This window comes from Musca domestica, unplaced genomic scaffold (assembly GCF_030504385.1).
Source record: "Musca domestica strain aabys unplaced genomic scaffold, Musca_domestica.polishedcontigs.V.1.1 85, whole genome shotgun sequence".
NCBI classification, from domain to species: Eukaryota; Metazoa; Arthropoda; class Insecta; order Diptera; family Muscidae; genus Musca; species Musca domestica.
In genome coordinates this window covers 823098-834332 of record NW_026712418.1, presented here as the reverse complement: position 1 = coordinate 834332, position 11235 = coordinate 823098, and the positions used below count along the sequence as shown (strand labels likewise).

General features: G+C 39.1%; 1 protein-coding gene across 1 annotated transcript; it reads right to left on the bottom strand.

The window, feature by feature from the left end:
- Positions 1 to 571: 571 nt before the first annotated feature.
- On the bottom strand, positions 572 to 9097 carry LOC131806736 (receptor-type tyrosine-protein phosphatase kappa-like). The gene is made up of 2 exons (XM_059131383.1): positions 8841 to 9097; positions 572 to 4217 (listed from the first exon to the last, which is right to left on the bottom strand). Exon 2 carries the CDS (start codon positions 3296 to 3298, stop codon positions 1151 to 1153), a length of 2148 nt encoding a protein of 715 aa, XP_058987366.1. The 5' UTR covers positions 3299 to 4217; positions 8841 to 9097; the 3' UTR covers positions 572 to 1150.
- Between the last annotated feature and the right edge of the window lie 2138 nt (positions 9098 to 11235).

Below are 11235 nucleotides of genomic sequence, written 5' to 3'. Positions count from 1 at the left end.
CGAAGTTATATATGTGAGCTATATCCAAATCTGAACCGATCTCGATAAAATTTAGCAAATGTATTTCTGACCTGTATTTGATATATTTCCTCAAATATTGTTGTTTCAGAGTGCATATTACGGCTGCGGAGTACAAAAATAACAAATCGGATGAACAATATATATGGGAGCTATAGCTATATCTGAACCGATTTCGATCAAATTTGGCATACTCATTTTTAGGACTAAATTGGTTGCATATGCAAAATTCCATACTATTCGGGCTGATATTACACGTTTGGTGCACAATACAAGGCAAATCGGACGAAGATATATATGGGAGCTATATCTAAATTTTTACCGATCATCTCCAATTTCAATAGGGTTCGTCCTTGTGCCAAACAAATGATTTGTGCAAATTTTCATCTGGATAGGCCAATAAATGCGAACTGTACTTTGTTTACAAAAATACATGGACAGATGGACAGACAGACGGACATGCATAAATCGACTCAGAATGTGATTCTGTGCAGATCATCAAAAGGATCTATGGGCCTATCTCGTTTCCTTTTGCCTGTTACAAACGAATAGGATCGATATCATGTGCGATTCTGAAATACTGTGTCCTTAGCCTTATTTAAGAAAAATCTTATTTATTAATCTGAATTTCAAAATCTTAATTGCCTTTAATTTTGGGGTCTTCTTTCAACTTTTTAAAATTTTGTTTTCCTTTTCAGAATCCTTCAAGGTTGATTGAATAATACCCTAACCTAAGTTAAACTTGTTCCTTCCTTTCTTCTCTGCATAATAATTGCGAAACCTTATAAAAAAAAACGGTTCGGGACAATATGACCCAATATCTCAACACATACTTCCACGAATTTATATAAAACCTTCTCAAATCGTTTATAAACATGAAACCTAAGTGCTGAGCCCTAGCTCATTTAAAAGATAAACCTTTACAAGTTTTTTTTTTATCTACGTCCAACAACTTCTGTTCAGATTTCTTCTAAAACTTCTCTCGTTAACTCAAAGGGTGTCTCATCACCTAGATTTTCTAAAATCTTGCCTATTTGTCGTCTTTTCTTTGCTTTGCCTTTGTGTGTGAGTTTTTTTTTCAATATCTTTTGAAATCCTCCATACAAACTCCTGGAAAAAATATCTGTGCAGTTTAATCTTTTTTGTTTAGAAAATGTAAAACATAATGCAATACCAAGTCATAGCAGTATTTGTATTCGGTCATATTCTCTACCAGATGCGGACGATTACGTCTAACCGTTTTGACAGCCTGAAAAACATCCACTTCACCATGTTGTATGACCTGTTCGATACAAGCATTAGCGGCACAGTACACGCCGCAACGGCTACGACCATCGGGTGATACAACACATACTGGGCCATAATCGGTTTTGGCGCGCCACAATTCGACCATGTTCATCAGGTAGACCAGCGAATTGGTCGATGTGGGCACCTTATGGCCCATGGGCCAACACGTCAATTGGAAGAGCTGTACAGTGCGTGTTGGTGCCTTAACGCCGGCCATCATTTCGGTCAATGAGACGATTTTTTTGTTTATCTTGAATTCCCATTGTTTGATGTTGGTGTAACTGCGTGCAGCGGAATAGTGTACGGAGAAGACGGGACCGTACTTCTCCATTTTGGATTTGATGGGCCAGAATGAGGGGAAGGTTTGGGAATTGGCGGGGGGTTGGCACAGCACTACCACCGCTGAGCATTCGGTATCGTAAACCAGGGACCAAAACTCACCCAGCGTATGCTTCATGGGCCATTCGGTGACGATGTACTCACGCGGCTTGGTATAGCCATCCACGTAGACGGCATTGATGTAATCTGTAAAGGCGTTACCTTGAAACGATGTCAGATAGGGACGGAAGTTGTCGGGCGGTACACACAGGACATCACGATTCTTCTCGCGATTGTCGGCTCGATGGCCACCGGCACAGTCGCCGATGGTGAAGCGTGGCGTCTGCTTGCAGATTTTGTCGTATTCCATTTGGTATTCGTTCATTTTGGCCTGGGAGTTGCGTCGTGCCTTGGCCTTTAGGCGATCGGATAGTTCGGAGACGGGAAACCAGGTTTTGCCGCATACGATGTGTTCCTCCAGTGTGTCGTAGATGAATTTGTATTGATCGACATTTTCCACAAGGCCTTTGCGTGACTGCCTCAGTTTCTTTTGATAGCCATAGATGTTGAAACATTCCTCCTCTTCGTGGAGCTCCAGATTGGCATCGATCGATACGAATACCCCCGAACGACCACCACCATCACCACAGTGGACCAACATGGGACCTCGTGTGTCTTTGTCTTTTATAATATTGCCGACGACCAGGCGAACTCGGCGACGAAACTCCAGCAGGGCATTCGAAAAGGGGCAACAGTGGGAATACCATTCGGTGTAGTGGAACTGCAGCAGCAGCCGATCCTCCACAATTTCCGATCTATTGGCCTCGTTGACCTTGTAGAGGCGGAAGTGGCGTATATGGAAATTGGCCAGTTGTTCCTCCTTGATGATGCTGATATTGATGTCGCCATAGGTTTCGTGTACCTCACGGTTGGGCGGCCAGTATTGGACACACATGACCTTGGCAAAGTCGAAAGTCTTGGTGAGCATAATAATGGCGCTGACATTCTCCTGCCACACCATGCGCCAAAAGGCATTCACCGTGTCCTCCACCGGACCCTGGGTAACAATGTAGGCATTGGGTTTCAGCAAACTATCGACATACGAAGCATTCACGTAATCGGAATCCGGCTCACCTTCGACCTTCTTCAGCACCACCCGATTGTAGTCGTAGGGAATGCACTTGGGATTTTGATTCTTGCCATGATTGCTCTTCTTCATGGCATAGCGACAGGTGTTTGTCTCGACCTTGGCAGCTGTTTGAAATTCCAATTTATAGAGGACGGGGAATTTCCGACGTAGCTCACACATTTTTATGAACTGTTGCGTATCAATGGGGTGGGTGGGCATGGTCTTCGACAGGGAATTGTTTTCATCGCGGGCCTCCAATTTGATTTTCTCGAACGAGAGCAGGCCACTGTTCAGCATGCTCAGTTTCAGGGTACTCGGTATGGAGAGCAGGGATCGGCGAGGCTGTTTGGGTTCAGCGACGGCATGGCGGGGTGAAGACTTTGAGCGCCGCTGTTTCTGCGGTGACGGTTTTCGTGACTCAACGGCACTTGCACTTGTGATACTGCCCCGGGTGCTGTTGACTTTGCCATTGCCGTTTGGCATTGCTGCCAAGGCTGCTGCATCTCTGGAAGTGGAGGCTCGTGGATTTTCATCGGTCTCTGACATATTGACAATGTCGTCAGCGTCAGCGTGGTGGTGGTATGGTGTTGTTGTTGCTGTTGCTTGTGTCGTTCGCCTTAGCTCTGTGGGACTTTTACGTGGCGTTGTTGTTGTGGTTGCGGTCAGTTGTGTTGTGGTCGTTGAATTCGAGGTGGCTAATGACGAATGGGAGGGGGAGAAGCGTTTCACTTTGCCATGACGTAGGTGAAGGAATTTGGTAAATTTCTTATAGATTTTATGCCTGGTATTGTGTTTGACGGCCAGCTCAAATATTTAGATGTTTTGTTCGGACGCTTGTGTGTTGTTATGATTCAGATTATCTAAGTGAAAATACGAACGCACACACACACATGAACACATAGACTCAGATATAAATATGTGTGTATGGCGGCTCTCTGTAAATTTGTTGAGATACTTCTGCCGATGACACTTGGTCTGTTGTGTTTGTTTTGTTGTAAGTTTTCTTGTTGTAGTTGTTGTTGGAGGATTTTGCAAAACAAGTAGTTGTTTTTATTTCTCACTCACTCACTCGCTCACGCACCGTTTCGTTAAGAAAAAAATGTCAATTTATTTTTCATGTTTTCTTGAAAATTTTCACCAGCTGCCAACACGGGAGAAAGTAAAAAACCGACTGACTAACGTAGTCTCTTTGCGGCCAGAGCAATGGGTGTTCTCGAATGGCTGGCTATTGTTTTTGTTCTTTAGCTCCTCTCATCATCTAACATTTGCAGGTTGTTTTTCGCTTTGCTTCCTCTTTATACACTACACTTTTCACTGTTTTCTTTTTCAATCTCTCTCTCTTATGGAAATTCAATAAAACACTCTCTTTCGCACTTTTTTTCAAAATCAGCTGTTTTTGTTATGATTTTTTTGTTATTGTTTTATTTTTATATGTTAGGTATTACAGTGGGCTCGTTTGTATTTTCTTTCGTTATTTGTTTAGTACATATTAAATGTTGTTATTTTAAAATACGCTTTTTCTTTATTTTATTTTTTTGACGGACGTCGTTTTATGAAGACGGTGTGTGATTCGTGGAATTTTGTTGTAGAAATTTCGGAGAATATTATTGTCTGTTATTGATTTGCTTGGGATTGAACCTTAGGCTAAATGAAATCCAAGGTATGGTATCGATAATCCTATAAAACCCATAATAACTTCTTTTAAATAGGATAATTCAATGGAAATACATTTTTGGTCATGACAAGTGTTGTAAAAAGGTTCAAGTCCATGGCACAATAATAGGATGCAGAATAAGGCTTAACTCTAGATTAGTCAAAACTTTCGGATTTTTTTTGCATTTTTTTCCAGAGACATTTGCACCCTGATTCCGGGAAAGTATTTTTTTCTTGGGGGATGGACCCAGATACCCGAATATTTGACCCGAAAGTCCGGGTATAAACCCCGGGTTAGATCCTACTAAACCGACATGTACAATATAAGTATCATTTGAAAGTGGGCTTCTAATTACAGTGTCAACAATCATTTGGTATACATTTTGTGGACTCCGAAAATGAGGCCTTTTTATGACTTTTGGGGATTTTTTAATCCTCAGCCATATTGGTAGTTATACCCTCAGCCATATGGCTGAGGGTTTATGATATGATATATACCCTCTATATCATATCAATTGGGGTCGATCTAGTGATGTCCGTCCGTCTTTCTGGCTGACTGGTGCGCACGATAACTCTCGAAGGGAGTATCCGATTTGGTCCAAACTTGGTACATCGTAATATTTTTGTCAAACTTAGATCGAGTTCGGAGATGGGCATTATCGGTCCACTCCTTCTGGTACATCCCCCACAAAAAGTCGAAATTTAAAAAAAATGTATTTTCTGCACAGAAAGAGAAACGATAATCAACTTTGCAAATCCTAATATTATACAATATAGGTCCACTCCATCAAATACCTCCCCCACAAAAGGTCGAAATTTTGAATATTCATTAAACTCATAAAACGCGAAATTATCATCCGATTCCATTTAGACTTGGCACATCTGAATAGTTCTATCAACGCAGGATCTGTTATAAGGTAGAGAGCGGACCATTCCTTCAGAATAACCAAAATATTTATAAAATCTGAAATAAGCATCCGACTCTCTTCATATTTCACACATCCTATTATTTCTACAAACCCAAGGTCTTGTGTGAAGATGGGATATATCGGTCCACTGCTTCTTGTACCTTCTCCACAGGGTAACAATTTTAAGTACCCATGAAGCACATAAAACAGGAAATCAACATTCTTTTCTATTCAGACTTGGTACATCTGAATATTTTCGTCAACATAAGAAATGCTATAAAGATGGTAGAGGTCAGACGATTTCTTCTGGTACCTCCCCTACATAGGGATCAAGATATTGAAAACCAAAACGCTCAGAGAAAGCGAAGTAAGCTTTAACTCGCTCTTTAAATTTTACACCCACAAATATTTTGGCATACACAAGATCTATTGAGAAGCTGATATATATATGCGAACCCGTTTTAGTACCTCAGTCACAAAGGTCCACAATTTTCGATACTTTAATCTGTCGTAACTTGCGAAACAAGACAAGAATCCTGAGATGAATATGGAATTTATCGGAATTTTTGATTTCTCATAAAATTAGATAAAAATGTTCGACTTTCTTGTAATTTTGCCCATACCAATATTTTTATTGGCATGAAAATTGAATACTCCGGTCGACTATATTTGGTACCTCACGCACATTTTCTAAAAATTCTCACATATCTCACAGAAAGCGAAGGAAGTAGTCGATATAGTCCAAACCAGGCACGTCGCAATATTTATGTCACAATTATTTAGGTCCTATGCTAAATGGACAATATTAGCCCCTTCAGGCTCAACAGTTAGAGTAATTATAACACAAGTCAAAATATAATTCGGCAATCGAACATACGCTGAGGCTGCATACATCTGTCGGCAAAGTGATACCTGATACTGTCCATGTCGGTTTAGTAGGAATCAGAGTAAAGATGTATACCTCTGAAAAAATCGAAAAAACCGGGAGTGTTTACCAAACTAAAGTTGTTCGAAAATCCCTGACATTTTACATATTTTCAAAAACTTACAATTTAACTCTCCCTAAATATTTCAATTTATCTTCACACACATCAGAAAATTTTGAAAATTTTGATTTAAAGTTATTTTTTGTAATTTAAATTTATATATTGTCTACTTCGTATTTGCCCAACGACGTGCCAGATTTGGACTATACCGACACTTTCTTCCCTTTATGTGGGATTTATGCATATATTTTTTATAGGAAATTTCTAACTTTTTTGGGGAATGTACCAGAAAGAATGGACCGACATATCCCATATCTACATTGCATCTATGTTCGATAGAAAATATTGGGATACACAGAGTTTGAAGCAAATCGTTAACTTTTTTGGCATGTCATGAGACTTACAATTATTCAAAATGTTAACGCTTTACAGCTCTCCCGTAATTAGATGGAGTAGGCCAATAATGACCCCTATTCATTTCAAATCTTGTGTTGGTAAAGATATTGGGTCATGGGATGTTTGAAATAAACGGGATGCTCATTTTGCATTTTTTTCTTGGGATATTCAAAATTATGACTCTTTGTGTGGTAGGCATCAAAATTATCGGCCCTATCTAACACATCTTCACATCTTCATCTTCACACCGGATATGTTGCTGGTAGGAAAATTGGGAGGTGTCTAGTTTAAAAAGAATCGGAGACTCAATTTGCTTTTTAAAAGAGTTATGATTATACATTATTATGGAGTGGTCAGATCTATTCCATCTTCTTGATCTAGAGTTGTTGGAAATATTGAGATATGCAACATTTGAAGACAACCCAAATCTTCTTTCAAAATGTTGACCCTTTGTGAGAATGTGAACCTATATTGCCCATTTCCGAAATCAATCTACGTTTGATAATAATATTAGGACGTAATCGGTTCTATAGTTATTATGCTCACCAGCCAGGCAGGCAGATTGACAGGTGGTCGGGCGGAATACCGCTAGATCGACTCCAAATGCATTTGGTACAAAGAGACCTGGGCATCTAAGACCGTTGTTTGAAATTTTTTTTTGTATCCAAATACATGAAGCTATACATACCAGAAGGAGTGGACCGATGTATTCCACCTTGGCACCATACCTTGGTTTTATAAAATTATTGGGACGTGTGAAATTTGAAGACAATCGAGTTCTTACATCACATTTTATAAGAGTTGTAATTATTAAAAATTTTAACCCTTTTTTGGGGAGGTACTTGATGGAGTGGACCGATATTGTCCATTTTCGCACCTGATGCAAATATTAGGATTTGTAAAGTTGGAGCAAAATCGGATTATCGATTCTCTTTCTGTGCAGAAAATAAATTTTTTGAAAATTTCGACCTTTTGTGGGGGAGGTACAAGAAGGAGTGGACCGATGTTGCTTATCTCCGAACTCGAGCTAAGTTTGATAATAATATTACGATGTACCATGATCCCCTCACTTCGAGAGATATCGAAGTTCCAAAGAGGCCTAAGGTCCATAACCGTAAGTTCGATGAGGCACATTTTGAACGTATCAAATGATATATTCACTCTCTAGCCACAAGGCTGAGCATATAAAAAGAATGTCAAATATTGGGACCGTTTAACCTCGTTGGCTAGATATCCTTTTAAGATTAAAACATATTTTAGGGTATCACAATATAGTCCCAGAAGTTTTATCAATTTATATATATTTTTTGTCACTATTTTCGGTGGTATTTTGTTTTGTTACTATGGCCCCTGTTTTTGAAAAAAATATTTTCAATAAATTATTCCCCGTATTTGTATTAATCATGTTTTTCAAAACATTTTGTTCAGTTATGCTATGCTCTTATAAATAAGTATGTATGATTGTTTTTCATATTTTCCCGGAATTCCCAAGACTTTTTCCCGAATTGTTTGTAAATTGATTGGTGACGTTGTTGTTGTTCTTTTTGAAATTTTGCAAATATTTTGTTAGCTTTTCATTGTTTTCGCCTTGTATTTGTTCTCAGTTTTTTTTTTTTTTTTTTCGTTTACAAATCTTTGTTTATTTCTCCCATAATCTCTCAGTCTATGCCATGCTCCCTGTTTCTGCTGTGACAACACACTCTGACTAGGGGGTGCTCACTGCGCCATCGCCGTGGCTCGTACATCTCATCTGGTCTATTTTTCATTCACCAGGCAGTCAGCGAGCCAGGCACGGACGACAGGCAGGCAGAATGGCAATAGCAACCTCGAAATGTGTAATCGAAAATTCCATGCATCACACCTCGTCTTCGTTGTTCTCGTCATCAAAAGTGAGGAATTTTATTGGATTTTTTTCTTTCGCAGATGATTTCCAATCACAAACTGGCCGTAATCATCGATTGTTTGTTTACAAAAAGAAAATTACAAATTGAATTTTATACTTGTTTTATCACGTTTTTTTCGGGCCCTTAAGACCTCAAATTTAATTGCTTATTATTTTTTTTTTTGTAGGTCATCACCAGAAATTTCGGATTTTTTTATTTGTAAAACTTATTGAACATATCATTTTTCCACAAGCAAATTTACTTTTTTCATTATAGAATTTTCTTGTTTGGTTGCTGGGTTCGACGTTTAGATATTTGGCTATTTATTTCTTTTAGCCATTTATGCACTATATTTAACACAAAAAAATATAAAAAATTCTTGTTCGAGGTATTTTTTTCTGGTATCGTTGTTTGTCTGCGTATTTTTTTCTTTCGTTTTTTTTTTTCGCACTACCACTGCCACTTGCTCTGTCAAATAATGTCTGCTAGGAGGGCAAGTAGAAATGAATGAATTTTTCACATTTTGTGCCACTTTTCTGTTGAATTTTCTTTTAACATGGCATTCGTTCGACGAAAAAGAACAATTTCGAAATCGAAATTTTTTCGTAGTCGTGTGGTTTGAGAAGCATTGCTTGGGTGCGATAATTTTGTATATTGTTATCGTTTCATTGCTGCACAGTGGAAAGGATAAGCCTACGAAATTCCTCTTTCTAGAACAAACCATTTAGATGACATGCACAATACAGGGTGAGATGAAATAACTGCAACCAACTTCAGACTGCTGTCACTCTCGCTATGCCACTTGTCCGACAGCTGTTAAAATTATTCCAGTTATTTATTATATTGTTTACAAGCATATAAAAGCATTTTGGTGACAATTTTCCAGCAAAAAAGTTATTCGTGCTGGAATTCAAGCGTGATAGAGTGATTTCTTTTTATTTGGCTGGAAAACCACAAGTGACTATCGTTAGAGCACTCCAGCAATTAAATATGAACAAGTCTTTTGTGTCCCGTACCATCGCTCGTTACCTTGATACTGGTAGCGTAGCCCGTAGAAGACGGCACCATCAGCAGCATCAGCATGGTTCGAAAAGTAAAGAAGCAACTTGATCTAAAACCGCGTAGCAGTGGCTGAAAAATGAATCATGAGCTGAACATATCGCAATATTCCATTCGGCAAATATTGAAAAATGAGTTCGGGGTAAAGCCATTGAAATTCCAAAAAGTGTAAGAACTTACACCGCAACAGAAAGAAGATAGACTCAAACGATTTAAAGAGTTGCTTCGCCTGGCCGAAAGTGGTGAACTGCCGAATTTGGTTTTCTCCGATGAGAAAACATTCGTTGTCCAGCAGTTTGTAAAAAAAAAAAAAAAAAAAAAGATCGTGTTTATTTGCCAAAGAGGTCAGCTGAAAATGTGCACCTTCGGTTGGCCACCAGAACTCAAGCGCCGTTCATGGTGATGGTGTGGGTCGTCATAACAGCCGATGGTCGCTCTCCGCTCGTATTAATCGACCTTGTCATCAAAATAAATGCGGAATATTATCGCGAAAATATTCTGGAGTTTGTATTAAAGCCTTAGGCACTCAAACATTTTGGCCGTAGACCTTTGACATTCCAACAGGACTCAGCACCATCGCACTCAGCTCGCGTCACCCAAAAATTGTTACAAAATGAGGTTCCTCGCTTTATTTCCAGCGCACAATGGCCACCAAAATCTCCGGATACCGATCCATTGGACTATTGTGTCTGGAGTATTTTGGAAAGCAGGGCTGGCAATGAAAAATACCAAAATACCACCTCAAGCAAGAACTTACACCGCAACAGAAAGAAAATAGACTCAAAAGAGCTAAAGAGTTGTTTCGCTTGGCCGAAAGTGGTGAACTGCCGAATTTAGTTTTCTCCGATGAGAAAACATTCGTTGTCCAGCAGTTTGATGTTGTTTCCGAAATGTTTTGCTTTCATTCAACAAAATTTAAAAAAAAAAAATTAAAAATTATGGCGTTTGGCTTTGTTGCAGTTTTTATACCCTCCACCATACTATGGAGGGTATATTAACTTTGTCATACCGTTTGTAACTCCTCGAAATACTCATGTCAGACCCAACAAAGTATATATATTCTTGATCAGCGTAAAATTCTAAGTCGATTTAGCGATGTCCGTCTGTCTGCCTGTCCGTCTGTTGTAATCACGCGATCTGTCGAACGAATAGAGATAGAAGGCTAAAATTTTGCATACATGTTTATTTTTCCAGTAGGCAGGTTAAGTTCGTAAATGGGCTATGTAGGTCCACGTCTTCGTATAGCCCCCATATAACGGTACCTAACGATATTCGGTATTTTTATGATTTTAGCGACAGTATTCACCGGAATCGCTTCAAATTTGGTATATGAAGTTCGAAAGGGATTCTACAGCCTAAGACAGAAAATTGTATGTGCAGGTCCACGTCTTCATATAGCCCCCATATAACGGTACCTCCTGATATTCGGTATTTTGATGATTTTAGCAACATTATTCACCGGAATTGTTTCAAATTACGTATTTAGAATTCGTAATGGGGTCCACAGTCTGTGACAGAAAATTTTCTATGCAGGTCCAGGTCTTCGTTTAGGCCCCATATATCAGTACCTCCCTAAATTCGGTATTTTGACGTGTTTA

Bases quoted from the DNA above. Each gene is read 5' to 3' on its own strand.
- LOC131806736 (XM_059131383.1), bottom strand. From the start codon at position 3,298: ATGTCAGAGACCGATGAAAATCCACGAGCCTCCACTTCCAGAGATGCA.